The sequence below is a fragment of the Felis catus genome, chromosome D3, assembly GCF_018350175.1.
Source record: "Felis catus isolate Fca126 chromosome D3, F.catus_Fca126_mat1.0, whole genome shotgun sequence".
NCBI lineage: Eukaryota > Metazoa > Chordata > Mammalia > Carnivora > Felidae > Felis > Felis catus.
In genome coordinates this window covers 2,569,412-2,588,143 of record NC_058379.1, presented here as the reverse complement: position 1 = coordinate 2,588,143, position 18,732 = coordinate 2,569,412, and the positions used below count along the sequence as shown (strand labels likewise).

General features: G+C 51.9%; 1 protein-coding gene across 4 annotated transcripts in view; it reads right to left on the bottom strand.

Annotated features, from left to right (window-relative positions):
• TMEM132D (transmembrane protein 132D) overlaps positions 1–18,732 on the bottom strand; it is a 566,823-nt gene that overhangs the window by 400,792 nt on the left and 147,299 nt on the right. For all 4 annotated transcript variants that reach the window (XM_045042172.1, XM_023241272.2, XM_023241271.2 and 1 more), the window contains exon 2: positions 13,866–14,757. In XM_045042172.1, coding sequence (XP_044898107.1) covers positions 13,866–14,757 — 892 coding nt within the window. The remainder of the gene's footprint in view (positions 1–13,865; positions 14,758–18,732) is intronic.

The following is an 18,732-nucleotide window of genomic DNA, read 5'->3' as shown; positions in this document are numbered from 1 at the left end:
TTCAAGCCCCGCGTCGGGCTCTGTGCTGACAGCTCAGAGCCCGGAGCCTGTTCCAGATTCTGTGTCTCCCTCTCTCTGACCCTCCCCCGTTCATGCTCTGTCTCTCTCTGTCTCAAAAATAAATAAACGTTAAAAAAAAACACACAAACGAGGGGCGCCTGGGTGGCTCAGTCAGCTGAGCATCAGACTTGATTTCAGCTCAGGTCATGATCTCACAATTGTGAAACATAGCCCCGCATCCGGCTCCGCACTGGGTGTCGAGCCTGTTTAAGATTCTTTCTCTCTCCCTCTCCCTATGCCCCCTATCCCACTAACTGCTCTCGCTCTCTCTCAAAAATTAAAAAAAAAACCCCACAAATTAAAGGGGCTCCTGGTTGGCTCAGTGAGTAGAGCATATGCAATTCTTGGGGGTTGTAAGTTCAAGCCCCACATTGGGTGTACAGATCACTTAAAAATAAAATCTTAAAAACCACACACAAATTAAAGCAAGATTATATGGAGAAGGGTGGGATTCTACTTGAGATGCAAGAGTTAAAGAAGACTTACCAATATCTATTTGTCTATCCATCCACCCACCTACCACCCACCCATCCATCCACCTACAATCCATCCATCCATCATCTATCCATTCATCCACCCACCCATCCTTCGTCTATCCATCCATCCAACCATCCACCCACCTATCTATCATCTATCCGTCCATCCTATCCCATCTTTTGCACTTCACTTTTTTGCACCTAATGTTTTGCAAAACTTTCATATCATAATAGCTATATAGTATTCCGCGAACTAACATTATGCGACCGTAAAATAACCAATGCCTTTAATGAACACTTAGCAATTGTAGTCATTGCTCTCTTATCTTCTGACACTGAATGGTGCTCAATGTTTCTGTGGAGAAGTCTCAGGCCAGCCTGAATTTCCTCCCCTCATAAGTGGCAGGGACTTGCTTTTCCCTGACAAAATATTTTAAAATTTGGCATGTATCACACACGCGTGCATGCACACACTTAAGTATATATAAAGCACTGGTGGAAATACACACACACACACACACACACACACACACACACAGTTTAAAAAGTGTATCATGCATGGACATTTTAGAAGACAGTAAGCAAGCCGTATACAACAAGCAGCACAATGAAGAACGTCTTTGGAACCTCCCGTATGTTCCTCCCCATAAAAATCCTCATCTTCCCCACTGACACCTACTATTCTGAATCTGGTATTCATTCCCCTGTTCTTTTACATTTGCGCCTAAATGGATGCATATATCCATCATCCATGAGCCGTTTGCCGTCAACTCGATGCCTACGTCGCATCTTCACAGAAACGTACTCTTCTGCAACTTTCAAGTCCGTTCCATAGTAGAGATCAGGGGTTGCTCACACTGATGTCTCTCGCTGTAATGGAACAGTCTTCGTGAATGCGTGGGATCCCACTGCAGGAATGTGTCCCAATCTGTTTATCCATTATCCTGGCAACGGTCACTTGGGGTCTGCCATTAAGGACAGCGTGGCTGTGGAAATTGCTAGGGGCCTTCTCGCAGACGAGCGCGAGAATTTCTCTAGGTTCTATACCTCAGAAGTGGAAATCTGGTGTCACAGACTATGCTTCTCTCTCCTATTATGGGGTGACTCCAAACCACTTTCTTGGTTTTCAATTGACATCCAAGTTAGTTACCATAGAGTGCAAACGTGATTTCAGGCATAGAATCCAGTGACTCATCCCAACAAGTGTCCTCCTTAAAGTCCCTTGCCCATTCAGCCCATCCCCCCACCCACAACCCCTCCAGCGACCCTCTGGTGTTTTCCTCCGACAGCAAGAGATGAGGCTTTTCCAACAACTCTGGAGAGGAGGAGGCTGCCTGACTCTTGGCAACCGGGTGGTTATAAAATTGAAATGCATTTTGGTTTTAATTTGTTTTTCCCTAATTTCTGGTGAGATGTTGTATTTTTTCTTAAATTTATTGCTGCTTTGTGTTTTCTCTTCCGAGAGAGTCCCTAACCCATTTTTCTATTTGTTTATTTGCTTTTAATTGTTGAATTCTAGGCATTCTTTATACATTATGCATCCTAATTCTTTGTCGGTCTGATGTGTGACAAACACCTTCCCCAAGTTTATGGTTTGCTTTTTGATTTTGAAAAAGTACTTATGTTTCACACGTAGTCAAAAGTATCGCTGTCCCCTTGGTGGTCACTGTTCCGGTATCTTGTTGAAGAAATCTTTTCCCCGCAGAGCTTATAAAGACTTCTTTACTGTTTTCTTCTACATTGATTTCCTTTATTTTCCCCTCTGGATACTTAATTGATCCGCAATTGATGTGTATAAATGGCATGAAATAGAGATCGGGTTCCTTTCTTTCTCATTTGGATAATGCCCCAGTGCCATTTTTGAAAAATATATCCCTTCTCACAGATCTATAATGGTAGTTCTGTCACACGAAGTCTCATACTTGCATGGTTATGGACTTTCAGCGACCTATCTGCATTTGTCTTCTCTCTAGTGTTTTACCCATCCTTGGCCTTCTGGTCTTCATACAGATTAAAATTCAACCTGTCAAGCTCCTTGAAGGATATCCCAGCTGGTATTTTTATTAGAATTGCCTCTACGTAGTCATTTGGGGAGAACGGACACTTTCACGACATTCCGTCTTTCTGTCTCTGAACACAGCACACCCACATCTTTAAGTTCTTAGGAATATTTATTCTGCCTGAATGATTAGCTAACTATTTCATTATGATTGAAATTTCCTAATTAGGTGATACTTTGATATTGATTTTTTTAACTTTTTTTTAATTTTCTGCAGTATTCCTTAGTTGTAATTTCCGTTTTATGCTGTTTGGGGCCTCAATTCACATATTAGCTCTCTCGTCTACCTTACTGCCTCTATCTTTGTTTTCTTTGCATATCTGAATTCTTGACATATTAAGTTCATATTCTTTTTAAAAAAAAAACTCCCGAGCCATTTAAGCACTCACAGAGAAGTCTGTTTTTTCTCTTGGTTTATGTTTTCTTCCAAAATAAATTCGTCCTCTCTCTTATGTTTGGCCTTCTTCCCTTTCTTCCCCGTCCCTTCCTTCCTTCCTCCTTCCTGCCTGCCCGCAATGTATTTACCGAATGTCCTGCCATCTTTGTTTTAAGCGGGTCTGTGTCCAACCTGGACAACTCTGACCCAGACCCAGGCCTTCCATCAGCGCTGACGTGCTGTGGATGAATTTCACTTGGCATGCTTTATCTTTCAAAATGTGTTATCAACACCCGAGCTTTCAACAGCCTGGGGTCAGGGAGAGAGGAAGAGAGCGCAGTCAGGGCTTGACGGAGGGAGCCCTGTCCTCCCTGTATGCAGCTGTTTCCAAATACTCCGTGCCTGAGTTCACTCAACCCCGTGTGCACATCTTCCGCGCGCTCGGATAACCCTGGGCTTCAGGTGCGTACTCCAGTTCACCTCTGCCTCTTGGACCCTTGCCCAACACAAGAAAGGGGAAAAAATACAAGCACTGATTTTTCACCTACACACAAGGAAGTTCACAGACTGGAGACAAATATATTATCTTGCCCCGCCGTGTTCTCTCTCTGCTGCCTGTAGGTCTTTCGAAGTTTGTATCTTATTTATTACATCTTCTGTGTGGCTAAATTCATTTCTTCCCTGCCTGAGACCTTCGGGCCTGTGCTCCCAGCTGAGACCGACACAGATGAGAACCCCCGATGACTGTCTTCTGCTTCTGGAACAAGGTGGAGTCCATCAGATGAGATATTCTGTTTCCATAAAAGGGATCTTCTCAATGGGGCGCCTGGGTGGCTCAGGTGGTTAGGCGTCCGACTTCAGCTCAGGTCATGATCTCACGGTCTGTGGGTTCGAGCCCCATGTCGGGCTCTGTGCTGACGGCTCAGAGCCCGGAGCCTACTTCGGATTCTGTCTCCTTCTCTCTCTGCTCCTCCCCGCTCACATTCTGTCTCTCTCAGTCTCTCAAAAATAAATAAACATTGAAAAAATTTTTTAAAAAGATGTCTCCTCAAAGTGCTACCCCCACGTCAGGGATGAGATCCCATAGCAGACAACCGACCAGAGCACTTTCATACACAGCAGTGGTAAGGGGTGCAGAACTTGCCAGAAGACTGGCCAGACAACGGTGGCGCGACCTGGATGTCCACACCTGCGGGACGCTGCTAGCTATCCTGGGTCGGGAGGACACAGCACAGAGCTGGGGCCGCGAGGGGCCAATGGCAAGGTCTCCCTGTAGGAATTGGAGCCAGGGCACGGCTGCCCCCTGGAGGGGCGTTCACGCCTGAGCCAGGACCACGAAGCGAGCCAGACGACGATTACGCAGACTTCGTCTTCCCACACGCAAGATTCCTGCCAACGGGTCCCCTCGGCCACGTGCACTCAGAAGCCCGGCGCGGTCCGTGTAGGGCGTGTGGGGAACGCAGGTTCTAAGGCGGACCCAGCGGAGCAAGAGAAGGTGGGAAGGAGCTGAAAAGCAAGTGACCTCAGGCACCTGCTCTGCTCCGTCCTCCGTCCTTGGTGCGTGTGTCACGACCGCTGCTCGACAAAGTACAACACGGTCTTCTTACACACGCCAACCTCATGTACCAGAAGTGGGAGCAGGGGTCTGCTGGGAGGTCGAAGCGTTCCCCCTGGAACTTGCTGAGGTCACCGGCTGAGATCGCTGCCTGGTCTACAGCATCCCAGAGAGTTTCTTTCCCTCGTGCGTCTGGGGCCTCGATGGGATGGCGAGAAGCCCGGGCCCTCCTGGTCCCTCCCTGTCCGTGCAGACGAGCTGGCCTTCTTATGTGGCAGCTCAGGCTTCAAGAACAAGTGCTCCTGGAGACCCTGGGGAAAGGTCCAAGCTTGTTGCGGGCTAGCCTCGGACCCCCAGATCCTCGCGACTGCCCTGTTCTACTGGGAAAGCGGTGCGCTGAGGTCGGGGCAAGGTCAGGGGGACCGGAGCCTGCCTCCCCATGGGAAGAACGTCGGAGATGCACAGCCATGCTGAGCCCATGACCCTGTGGTCTCCCCTCACCGAGGCTCATGGGAGGGGGACACACGCGCTGTGGGTGGATGCACGGGGCCGATTTCTGGAAACTTCTGTCTCACTCTTTGGCTCACCCCACCACCAGTCCTTTCTGTGTCTGTTGATGCTGGTATTACTTCTGCTGATGTACTTTTTAATCCACTGACTTTTTATACCTTCAGATTTGGGAGGAGGGAGGCTGACGTCTGGCTTCACTCTACCTTCTCATTCCAGAATATGCTGAGTTAGTGGCTTCCCTCAGTCATCCGGGGAAATGCCTTGCATGCAGCTTTAAGCACGCGTGGCTTTTATTATCCTTCCCGGTTAAGGCAGACGTAACGTGAACCTCGTGTTAACTCCGCCCTTTGCGGAGTAAACTGACAATGTTGTTTGGGACGCCGGGTCACGTCTGCACTTCAGCCGGTCCCTGACACACTTCCCGGTGGGTGGGCTACTTACTAAATGCCCAATCCGATGCCATACGATGCGCTCAAGCTTCCCTGTGGTCTCTGACTTACACCCCACGACACCAGAAACTGAGGCTCTGGGAGCTTCGATGGCCTTCCCAGGGCACAAAGTCAGGGACAATGCCAGGTGCCTGGGGCCCCGGACAACACACCCTGTGCCCTCCTCCCAGACCCCATGTGGTCTCCAGCAGGTGAACTCGGCCCTTGGATTTGAAAGTTCTGTTCCGCATCATAGCTACCACGTGTGACACGCTGGGACAGGGCCACCGCAATCCGCTACCGTCCCTCAGAGCCGCTGAACTCGCCGTGACCGGGGGTCCCACCGGAGTGGCTGATGCCGGACACACCTTCGCCGGCCTCCTCTGGAAAGCACTGGCCTGCGTGGGCACCTGCTCCCCGCAGCTCGATCCCTCGGGGAAGGGCCCCGTCCGGGTGATCTGCTCGCTGTTGAGTCCCCAGCGCCAGGCTTCCCGCTGGATAAACGGTTGGGAAACAGCGAGAACACTTCTGGGATCTCGTTCTCTTAAGTGACGTAGAGGCTGAGCCTGCCCCCCCACCCTGCACTCGCGAAGACGAATTTTCTAGCAGGTGCTCTGGGGTGTGTGACAGCAGGGGTGTGTTCGCAGGACGTTAAGTCGATGTGTTAAGCTCCAGGGACTCTGGCAAGTTGTGAGACCCTCTGTGCTTCCGCTTCCCCTTCTGGAAAGGCGGGTAATAACTGTGGCCAATTCATAAGGCTCTTTCGAGGATTAAGTGTGTAAAAACCATGTGAATCACTCTAAGCAGGGTCTGACACAGATAACAAGTGTTGGCTAGTATTATTTTTAAACCTTTCTTTAAGGTTTTTTAATGTTTGCTTCATTTTTGAGAGAGAGAGAGAGAGAGAGAAACAGAGTGTGAGTGAAGGAAGGGCAGAGAGAGAGGGAGACACAGAATCCGAAGCAGGATCCAGGCTCCAAGCTGTCAGCACAGAGCCCGATGCGGGGCTCGAACTCACGAACCGTGAGAGCATGACCTGAGCCAAAGCTGGACGCTCGACTGAGCCATCCAGGTGCCCCAGCTACTCTTATCACCATGGTTCCTACTGTTGCCGTGTTCCAGGGTCTCACATGGCTCCCGGGCCCCGCAAGTCCCCGCTGGCTTCCTCAGAGGAGCCTGGAAGCGATACCCACACAGACAGAATCTGAATGTGCAGGAGGAGGACTGATGACGCTCCCTCCAAAGCTGCTGACCAAAGACCACCTGAGACAGGGACGTCTCCATGGAGACCTTCATGCGCAGATGACATTTAGGACCAAAACCCATGTCTGACTTCTCCTCGCCCAGGCATGGGGTGCCCCTCCACAAACGCAGCCCTGTGCCCAGAGGTTGGGGGGGGGCATGCAGAATGAGCCAGCCTGAGCCTGCTCACCCAGATCTGCGGACTGAAATCCACCCACCGCCCAGCCCTGGGCCATCAGGGCGTTCCAGAGGGTGCCGGCACCAGGACCCTTTCCCTCCCACTGCTCTCAGTCTGGTTGACAAGGGGACCATGGGCGGCCCCACGACGCAGGTGAGATGATGCCGAGGCACTTCTAGGGACATGGAGGTCAGCCCAAAGTGACAGAGGCCAAACATGAGTGGCCGGGAGTCTGCAGAGTCAGACAAGACCACAGAGCACCCTGCTCAAGACGAGGTCTGTGTGTCCATCCCGAAAATACAGCAAGGATTACAGCATTTAAACCCAAAAGGCTGACCATCCTAAGCAATCCCTTTTGTAGGAATTCCGGCCAGACCGGCCCTCTGGTGGAAGGACGGACAGCAGTTTCCAAGGCCGTACCCACACATTCTGCCAAAACCACATCCACACGTTGGTCCACCCGTCCCCAAGAGAACCTTCCAGAACCACGAGGAAGACGGGAACCGCCACGTCTACTCAGGTCCGCTCATTCTGTCTCCTCTCCCACATCCCTGGACGCGGTGTCAAGAGGCAGACACTGAAGGGGAGTGTGGAGACCCTCTTTCCTGTGCCCCCACCAGCCCCCAGCCAGGTAGCCGGGTGCCCTGGTGCCCGGAGCAAGACGGGAGCGTGTGGAATGCTTTCCTGGGCTTCCCAGCTTTCCCCCTTGTGGCTGTTTCCCCGGTCAACGGGAAGAGAAAGTCCATGCCTGTGGCTGACTTTCGCTGACCTTGACCTCACGTGCTTCCAGTGCAAGCAGCAAAGGGTTTCTGCCTCACGGAGCAGACGTTCTAGTGGAAGAAAGAAGGTACATTGCGTGCGGCTTAAAAGATTCCCAAGGACAACCTGAGTGCACAGAATGTCGCCTTCACTCTAAACTCTGAAACTCCCTGGGGGTAAGAGGCGAGCTCCCTCTGTAGATGTTTCCTTTTGTCCCCAAGGACCAGAATCTCACTCAATGGTCTTTTTTTTTTTTAATTTTTTTTTTCAACATTTATTTATTTTTGGGACAGAGAGAGACAGAGCACGAACGGGGGAGGGGCAGAGAGAGAGGGAGACACAGAATCGGAAACAGGCTCCAGGCTCCGAGCCATCAGCCCAGAGCCTGACGCAGGGCTCGAACTCACGGACCGCAAGATCGTAACCTGGCTGAAGTCGGACGCTTAACCGACTGCGCCACCCAGGCGCCCCTCAATGGTCTTTAACTTGCTGGGGTGCCTTCTCCCGCAGGGGACGCGTGGCAGTATCCGGGCACACTGTGGGGGTGTCACCACTGGGGTTTCTGTCCTTCGTCATCTCGCGGGTGCAGGCCGGAGAGGCCGCAGGACACAGGCTGAACCCCCACCCCCAACAAAATACTACCCGATCCGAATGTCAGCAGCGTGAGGCTGAGAAACCTAGCCCGCTCTACTGGCTTATCACCCAAACTATAGAATCAATACCCAGACGCCCTTACAGAAACAAACCCATCACCCCTGCAAAACTCCGAGGGACTCAGGCAGGCATGACGGCTTCAAGGAGGTGCAGTAATTGCGTACCTCACTCTAATTGTGAGCGTCCCTCCAAAGCAGGCAGCGCCGGAGCAGGGGGACGGGGGCGAGGAAGGGGGCAGCCTCCCGGTGGCGGGGCGAGGGAGACACGCCCCCAGCCGCTGGCAAGGGTACCGTCGGCCAGGGTGGGTCAGCCTGGTAGGACGCATCCCTGATGCAGTGCGGTGACTGTGGTTCTCCACCTCCGTGGTTTCAACCCCATGCCCCTCACAAGGTCTCGCCTTGAGCAAACCAGCAGACAACCACCCCTCCCCTGGAGGCACATTCTTCACATCTCCCTACAGTAAAGTCTCAAAACTGCCAGGGTCATCAAAAACTATGTGTGACTGAGGCACCTGGGTGGCTCAGTCGGTTGAGCATCCGACTTGGGCTCAGGTCATGATCTCGCGGTCCGTGAGTTCGAGCCCCGCGTCGGGCTCTGTGCTGACAGCTCAGAGCCTGGAGCCTGCTTCGGATTCTGCGTCTCCCTCTCTCTCTGCCCCTCCCCTGCTTGTGCTCTGTCTCTGTCTGTCTCTTAATAATAAATAAACGTTAAAAAAAATTAAAAAGCAATGTGTAAGAAACGGTCACAGTCAGGGAATCTCAGGAGACCCAACGACCACACGCACATGACATCATGGACAGGCTCCTGGAACAGAAAGAGGGCAACGATTAAGGGAATACGAATGAAGTGTGGCTCATTAATTGTGACAAATGTAGCATACTAACGTACGATGTTAACAACACGGGAAACCAGCCGGGAGACTGTCCTACACGGACTTCACAACCTTCCTGTATGTCGACATCTATTCTAAAGCCAAAAGCTTCTTTAAAACAGACGGAACGCCCTCCTTTCTCCGTCCGCCTCTCCCCCGCCGTCCACCCCACATGAGGCCGTTAATGCCCACTAGCGTCCCAGCCACGGGTGTCAGGGACCTCGCTGGGGTTTGGGGAGGCCCAGCACGCACCCCCTTTCCGAGGGCACCCCAGGTTCCCCGTGAGGGAAACACCTCCTCCCGCGGGAGGCGCTCTTAGTGACAGGCAGGGAATGGCCGGAACCTATGTCTCATTATGGGAGCCGCACCGGGCCCCTGTGTCACTCCGGGCACAGGCAGCAAGTAGACATGAGAGCCAGTGGGAGCCTCCACAGAGTCTGTGCACCTGTTGTGAGCACGACAAGGACAGATGAAGGGGTTCACGCTGGCGGGTGGGAAGACGTGCTGGGGGTAGGCTGTTCCGTCCGCCTCTTCTCAGATGCGACGCCCGGTGCCCCTTCTCTTATTAATTCTTGAGACCCACGATATACATCCGGCAAGCCCTTTATTTATGTATTTTTCTTCAATGAGCCAGACGGAGATTTATGGTCTGCAGCTAAGACTATCACTGGCTACAGCAAGGGCATATTTTACCTGGAACAGAGTAAGACGAGCGCCCTATTCTAGGTCAGGGCAGGTTCAAAGGCTGCACCCTTCAAGTGAATTGAGCTCAGGGCCAGTCTCGAGCCACCACATTATTCTCCAACAACCTCAGGAGCTGGCACAGAGGGCCTTTCAAGCCACCACGAAGCCCTTTCGAGCCTTACCCGTCCCGGGCCCCCTTTCTCCCCTCATCAAATATTCTATGTTGTTCTCTCACGGCCGCCTTCACAACCCTCATCTTTGCAAGAACACCTCCTTGGTCATAATGTCTGATTCAGAGACGACCTCGCGTCTGACCACCGTGCCAGACACGACGTATGTCACACACTCTTGAGCGTTTAGCGAGGGACACGGCAGAGACCTCAGGAAACTGCCCGCGTTCGTTCGTAATCAATGATGTGTTCATTCACTCATTGGTTCAACCAACTGAAGAGTATCTCTGACTTTGACAAAAGCCCCCATTCATCTGAGTTTTGTGCCACTGTTCTGGACCTTTCCACCTGCACTTCCCGGAGTGGTCGGGAACCAAGCTCACATTATGCAAATACTTGCCTCTAGCCCCACGTTCAGATCTGATGACCCGGACCCCTTTCCAACTGACGTCCTGGGGGGAAAGGAACGGAAGAATAGGTAGGGGGCATGTGACAGAGAGCCCACATTCTCTTCTTCCTCCAGACACATAATCAGGTGATTAGAGACCTCGGATGCTTCTGAAATTGGCCCTCTGTGGGGGAAGAGACGGGACAGAACAGAAGGCAAGAACACAAAGAAAGAACCCAACTGCCATGGGACGCTTCAGTTGTCTCCTTGAAGGAAAACATTTCCTGAAATTAAAAGGGATCCTTAGATGTCTAAAGAATGAAAGCATTTATTTGTTTTTCCTCTTTTGTGGAGCTCTGCCCGGGAGAGCGGGAGCTACGAGGGAGAAGACAGTTCCTAAGATGACGAGAGCCCCACCCAGTTTTCGTCTTCTCGACAGTTAACACACACACCCGGGCATTGACACACGCACGTATACGTATGCACGCATATGCACACACTCATGCAGACATATGCATACACCCCTGTGCAAACACACCTACACACAAGTACATGTGTGCACACATATCCGCACACACCTGCCCACATGCACACGCACCTGCACACACATATACACACACCTGCCTGCATATACACCTTCACACACGTACACATATGCACACATATTCACACACCTGCCTACACACACATGCAGACATGCACACTCCTGCACACACACGTACATGTATGCATGCACCTGCTCACACACATCTGCACACACCTACACATATGAACACATCTGCACACACCCACCTGCACACACACGTACACACATGCACACATACCTGCACACACATGCACACCCACCTGCACACACACATGTGCACACACACAACTAAGGTTTTAAACCGCCCTTCCTGATGATTTGCAGGACACAACTGGATTCCTGCCCTGTGTGTCAGCCCTGGTGCCACACTCAGGTCACAGGCTCAGAACAAGCAGGGGAGGTGGCAGGAGGCAGTGAACCACCTTCGGCAAAGAGCTCAAGGGGCAGCAGCTGCATGGACTGGAGGGCCCCCTCCTGCTGGTGGCACTGAATTTGGTCCCCTTCCCACTCTGGCCATCCTTCAGTGGCCATGGATGTCCTGCTGACACCTGACCTGTATACCTTAAGCCCACCCCTGACCGCGTGAGCATGTCCTCACGGAGCATCTAGAAACGAAGTCACAAATGCAGACAAAAGCCCCCGAGGACACGCAGCTGTATCCTGCAGGGTCATTTATAGCAGGTGGCCAGCCAGACGGAGCAGACCCGCCCTCACTCTGAATATTTGGAGGCTGCACTAAATTAGTGTCAAACTGACTTCATTAAAAAAGACACATGGTCTTACTACTTTGTAATGATGAGAAATCAGACTGAACGCTAACAGCACGACCAGATTCAGGATCACCTCCAGCCTTTACCACCAACCCCAATGACTCACCAGTAACGACAGCGTGTGAAGGATGCAGCAAACACATCATCAGTGCTTTCCAAGGGGCACGAGGTGTGCCCCTCACCAGGTTCAACACACATATATGAACATTTAGTTCACAATGATCATAACCGAAAAACTAAACTTTTCTACCAATTTCTAACCGGGGACTCTGAACAAACACACCTCTGCTCCACACCCCAAGTGCTCAAATCTTTACCTTCTAAGTGGCCACGCCGGGGTGTTTCAAATGTGTCTGTTTCGGATTTTGCAAAGATGTGGACTCCTCGGATTATGTGGCCCAGCAATGCCAATTTCCGCTGGCTTTGTTACCGCTCGCCAATGACCGAGCGGCCCTCGGGACTCTGATGACCACGCACAGTGGGCGGTAGGCGGTCACCAGCTACAAAGCTTTCTGTGAAGTGTAATACTCCATATGCAACTGTGTCCCCCAAAAAGCTGGATGTGGACATCATCTCCTGGAGAGTCAAGGCTTCAAGAGATTTGGGGTTTTCACGCTGGGTTCGGGAAATCAACAATCAGCACTTGGCAAACCTACCGGACGGCAGAGGGTCCAAAACCACCCAAGAACAAAGCTCCCCTTATTCCAAACCTTTGCCTTCTCTCATCAGAACAGCTCTCGACATCAACAGCCACCTCCACAAAGAACATTATAGAAGACCGTATGTGGAGAGGCAGAGAACAGAGCCAGCAGACCTGTGACCAGCTGCATCCAGGTCTGATTCCAGAGGATGGAGGGAGAGCTAATGAGGCCTCAGCCCCGCAGATGTGTTTACGTGACCTAAATCCCTGTGGTCAATCCCCAGCTGTGCCGCCAGCCCACGCCGAAGGTTTGACCTGACAGAATCAGCTGCGTTCAACCGTGAGATTAATGTTGTGCATTAGTTTCTCTTCCTTTGGTCAAGATTAAGAGGTCATCAATCAACAAAGCTTAAATGTGCACCGTATAAGCAAAAGAATGAATCCGTTCTGAAACTCACCCACCCCTTCACAAAGCCAAAGAGAAAGGGGAAAAAGAAAACAAAGAAAAAGCAGGTATTAAGCCCACGTGGAGAAGGACGAGAGAAGAGGAGCATCACCGTGTGAACTCTAAAAGCCGCACAGACGCTGGGTCTCACGTACGCTAACAGCCCCTTTTCAGGGATCATGACAAATGTCATTACGTAGCGCGTGAGACCGCGTCACTGCGCTCACTAACAACGTCAGGGCACTTTGAGTGACCCGATCAGTCACGCCCAGATAGCTGTATGCTGAAGTCTGTCTTGTGTTTAAAACAAACAAAAACCGATCTAATGAAAATCCAATCAAGCCAAGGCCAGTAGCTTCTGTGACATATTACATCCCAAAGAGAAAACTAACCCGTTCTTTCCCCCCAAAGTACCCAGTCCTTCGTTTAAATGTCTTCTTGTCTTTGGTACGCTCTTAAGTAAGTAACACTCTCAACAAATTCTACTATATATTCTTCACACGTTAATGCTCTTTTATATTTCAAACACTGCATTGTATTTCCAGAGAGAAACAGAGTGAAGCTGGTACCGTATCATACTGAGAGCTCACGGGCTCGGAACAGACTTGAGTTGGCAAAACCCTATCGTCTCGCCTTCTGACAACCGTCACGATCCCATTCGCCGACTCGTTTCAACTGCGAGCACCGGGCTCCCCGATGCTCCAAGGGCCCCAAGGGGCCTCGCTAGCATTCCTACAGCTTCCGAGGAGACCCCACCCTCAGGCAAAGGCGCACATCAGTGTCCCGCGGGCTGCTCTGGGAGGGCCCGGACCATCCTGTAATGAAAAGGTCTTCGCCACCAAATTGCCTACAGGGAAAGGACAGCCCGTTCTATTTTCCCGGAAAACGGGGTTCATAAAACTTGGGAGGCAGTAACTCAGCGCTCGGGGTCAACGAGTGGGTCTCTGGAGGCACCGTGTGGCCTCAGAGGCACATGGACAGGTGCGCACGGACAGGTGCCGCCGGGGAACTCACCTCAGCGTGAAGCGATCGGCGCTGCAGTTTCGGGACACGGCCACAGGGAAGGTGAGCACTTCGCCCTGCCTCGCCGTGCGGGCCGAGTACCGGATGGCCACGTTGCTGTCCAGACGCAGCTCCCTCAGGGCGGGCCTGCTGCCCGTCTGGTAGAGGAAGACGCTCCCGATCCTCTGCAGGCGGGGCACGGCCTCCTCCGGCCCGTCCCTCCCCGGCCGGATGGAGTTGCCCTTCCTGGCGTCCCCGCCGCCGGCACAGTCCCCGCGCCCGTCCCCCGGCTGCACGGCATAGTAGAGCTCCACGGGGCTCCCCTCGGGCGGCCCCGGCGCCTTCTTCCTCCCGGCCAGCACGGTGGGGGGCCCGAACCAGCCGGCCAGCAGCTCCAGCTCGGCCACGCACAGCCCCAGGGCCCCCTGCAGCCGGCAGCCGGCCCGCACCTCCCGGGTCTCCCGGAAGGCGAACACCCGCAGGCAGGGCAGTCTCTCGCCCGGGCTCCGCGCCGCCCAGTCCCGGCCCAGCAGATGGAAAAGCACCTGCACCTTGGGGCGGCTCAGGTACACCTTGTCCCGCACGATGTGCGCCCTCAGCTTCCAGTTGAGGGAAAACTTGCTGGTGAAGCCGAAGGGGCTGGAGGGCAGCATTAAGTCCTGGGGCACCACCTGCTCGATGGAGAAGGGCCCGTAGCTGGCGTTCAGGACGGGCAGCCGCTTGGATTTGTAAATCAGGAAGGATTCCACGCGGGACTGCAGGCTGGAGTTTCTCATGATGTCCTGGTTGGCCTCCTTCAGGAAGAAGGACACGTCGGTGTTCTTGATGTGGTAGGTCACGGGCAGGTAGGTGGGCAGCAGGGAGAACCTCTGGATACTCTCCAGGACCCCGCGGCACTCGGTCACTGCGGGAGGGAATCGGGGCAGAGGCGTTAGAAACCCGGGGCGGCATCTCCGCGTCCCTTTGGTACAGATCACCCTCTTTGTCCCCACCACCCAACTCTTTACCCAAACCTTCTAAATCATCCACTCACTTGGTACGAAGTATGTCGCTCTTATTTTTTTAGTATTTTTAAAGTTTATTTACTTACTTGTTTTGAGAGAGAGAGAGAGAGAGAGCAGGGGAGGAACAGAGAGAGAGGGAGACACGGAATCCCAAGCGGGCTCCGCACTGTCAGCTTGAAGCCCGATGAGGAGCTCCAACTCACGAACCTGTGAGATCATGACCTGAGCTGAAACCAAGAGCCAGACGCTTAACTGGCTGAGCCGCCCAGGCGCCCCATTGAGTACGCTGTTTTTAAAATGGGGTTGTGCCTAAAACTTATTCTTTTTGCTCAAAGGAGAGGGCATCTGGCATCGGGAAAGTCTTAAGAGTGTGCAAGCACCAGAAAGAGGAGACTGTTCTCGTTAGCTCCGTCGGACAGACGGACGCTAGGTGGAGAACTCACTTCCTCAGCGCAGGGACTGAGGCTGCGTCCACCTCCCACCCATGACACACGTAAGGACACGCCGGCCACTGGGAAATGACAAGGGACTCGGGGCAAAGGGAAACCAAAACGGGCCACGACAATCACGCGGACGTCACGCGCACCCCTCGGGGTTATGCTGAGAAATGAAAAGCCCAGAAGGATCTGCTGGGAGCAGTTACAGGAGAGGACCTGACCACGGCACGGCAGACCCGCGTGTCCCGAGGCAACCGGCCCCTCGCATCACCGCCGCACCCCCCCCCCCAAAGCCATCTTGATAGTAGTGCACAAAAGGTATTCTTTTCTTCCCTCGCTGAACATAGCCCTCCGTCAGGGAGCGGGGGCAAAAACCCAAGCTGTTTTTACAGTACGCCTTATTTTCTGTAAGAAAAACACAGACGCAGAAACTGCACAATGCAAGAACCAATTTAACGGCTTTTAGAAATGGAAATTATTGGCCTTGGGAACACTGACTTTCCAGGCAAAGTTCCACAAGTCACACAAAGCCCTTCTCATTAGGAGCCATGTAATTATCTCTGGTTATTCCGCGATAAAAGCAACTCGAGCCCTGACACTCATTGTGCCAACCTGCTTCAAAGGCCCGTGTGAACACCTGTTCCGGCACACGACGCCTCCCCGAGTCTGGACCCCTCGCAGCAACTGTCTGCGAGCAGAAGACAAAGCAAAGGACTCAGAGGAAGGGGTCCTGCGATCGGCTCTGCCGTACGTGTCTGCGAGGTGACAGGCGCTGAACCTCTCGGCCCCTCGGGGGCCGGTCTGCAGAGTGAGGGCCCCGATCAGGGCACCGAAGAACCGTCCAACCACAGCACTGCCGGGAGCTAAGCTACACTCACTCCACTTCTGGACGCGAAGCCGGTTCGCGACGGACGTTCGTCCCGAGCGTAGCGACAGTCGCGAGTGAAGAACTCTCTCAGTCCCACGGCTGTGTCAACCCCAGGCCAGGCGGAGTCCCAATCAAGCAACAGGGTTTGTGTGGTGCTGACCCAGTGGAAGCGGCCGCAAAGTGAGCAGCTGTGACTGACCGGAACAGCGACGTCATACGGTTCAACCTAATAAGGAGGACTTTCTGTTCCCCAAAATCAGAATATCAGAGGTAGAACCAGACTCTTTCACTCCTTAACAGGATTGAATTTTTTAAACTTTCTGGACATCACTCGGGAGTCATGTTTCCTATCCTTCTGTATTTTCCCACGTGAGTTTTAACGAAAACAGAGAACACGGAGCGGATCTGCCGCTAATGTTCTGGACTGAACGCTTTGTCCCCTCACTGGCGCCCCGTCCCCACCCTCTGCTGCGCTCCCGCCACGCTCAAAGTCACTTCTCTGGAGTGCTTCCCCGGACTGCATGATTCTGGGCCACGAGTCCCATCCACGTCCCGCACGCTCCTACACAGGGCGGAAGGGCGCCCAGAAAATTTCGGGTACCCAATAAATACTTGATGAATGTGTGAGTGGTTGGGCCGACAAATGAATTATGCTGTTAACATTACAAAGAGCAGATTATACGTTTACAGCGGGATTTTAGCTGCCGTCTTCTGTCCGTCATCTCTTTATAAGTGGAATCCTCGATCCCATTACGGGCTCCATGAAACATTAGTGATGTGGGGCCAAGGTAGACAAGCTTCTCCAGGCAATGAGATCTCTGAAGGACCTACATCAATGACACAGTGTCTCCTGATTCTTTTTTTTTTTAAATGTTTCTATTTTTATTTTTGAGACAGAGACAGAGCATGAGCAGGGGAGGGGCAGAGAGAGGGGGAGACACAGAATCGGAAACAGGCTCCAGGCTCTGAGCCATCAGCCCAGAGCCCGACGCGGGGCTCGAACTCACGGACCGTGAGATCATGACCTGAGCCAAAGTGGGAGGCTTAACCGACTGAGCCACCCAGGTACCCATCTCCTGATTCTTAAAAAGACACCTGGGCACTCGACAGAACAACTGCCTTGAGCCGCCCACACCAGCTTCTTATTCCTTCCAGAAACTGCCAAAACCAAACCACCAAGTTACAGAAAGTTAAACATCCACGGTAGACACCAAAACTGTGTGCACTTTTCCTGTTGAACCCCTGACCCCCACTCCTTGAGGACACCAAACTTAATTGTGCAACTAATTACATATTCCAAGGGCAATGACTACGGGTCCTCCGACTTTATTTGAGAAAGCAATAAGGGGAGGTCACAGCAAACATTGTTGAGAGGGAAGTAATTTCTAAGCTTTCTTCCGCAGGTGGCTTACTTGTCTTTTTGCCTGGTATCTGACCCACATGTTTATTGCTTAAAAGCGCTCTGAGTTGACCTAAAGCTAGTGTTATTTCTTTGTCCTTCCTTTTTTCTTTTTCTTTCTTTCTTTCTTTCTTTCTTTCTTTCTTTCTTCCTTTCTTTCTCTTTCTTTTTCTTCCTTCCTTCCTTTCTTTTTCTTTCTTTTTAACCAAACTGCAAAACTCATGCCAATTCCGTTCCACAGTGCACAAAACGGACTAAGAAGTAAAAGTCATTACCCTTGAATCCCCACAGGGGTGGCTACTATAACCTAAGAATACCAATTCTCCATCAACATGAGCAAGGTGTCAGATAACCAAGAAGCCATGCCCAGTAAAGCTCAATTAATAACCCATTAAGAAAAAAATTACATTTGGTTTTGAATCCATGGCTTTAAACAGTAATTTGAAGGAAAGCGACATGTTCCCATCTTAAAGCAGTTCAGAGTGGCATCAGAGAGACTTTATATTAATTCTAGCATTTTTGAAAAGATAATTTTTCCCTAAATAATAACTTTTAAGAAAGATGGGGGAGATGGCAATTTGAGCACAGACTTTCATACTTTCCTCTGGGCAGGCCAGAAAGCAGTCACGGAGGGCATACGGTAACAAGTAGAAGGGTCATTACCTGCACTGACCATGAGGTTCAGTCTGCACGCCAGGAACCATGGGAGGTCCTGAGAGATCACAGGGGTTCTAACCCCACCAGCCAAAATACAGGAAGCCAGGATCAATTTCCAATAAACAGGGACATTGCAGGGCCATGCTTATAAAAGGAAGTAAATCAATGTGTTGTTTATTTGAAATTCAAATGTAACGGAATTCCGTATCTTTATTTGCTAAATCTAGAGCCCTAAGCAGAGCAGGCAGCCGGGTAGAAACTATCAGATATTTCTCTTTTTTTTAATGTTTATTTATTTTTGAGATAGAGAGATAGAGAGTGAGTGGGGGAGGGACAGAGAGTGACAGAGAGAGGGAGACGCAGAATCCGAAGCAGGCTCCAGGTTCTGAGCTGTCAGCACAGAGCCCGACGCGGGGCTCGAACCCACGAACCGCGAGATCATGACCTGAGCCAAAGTCGGACGCTCAACCGACTAAGCCACCCAGGCGTCCCTAAACTGCTTGCTATTTCTAGG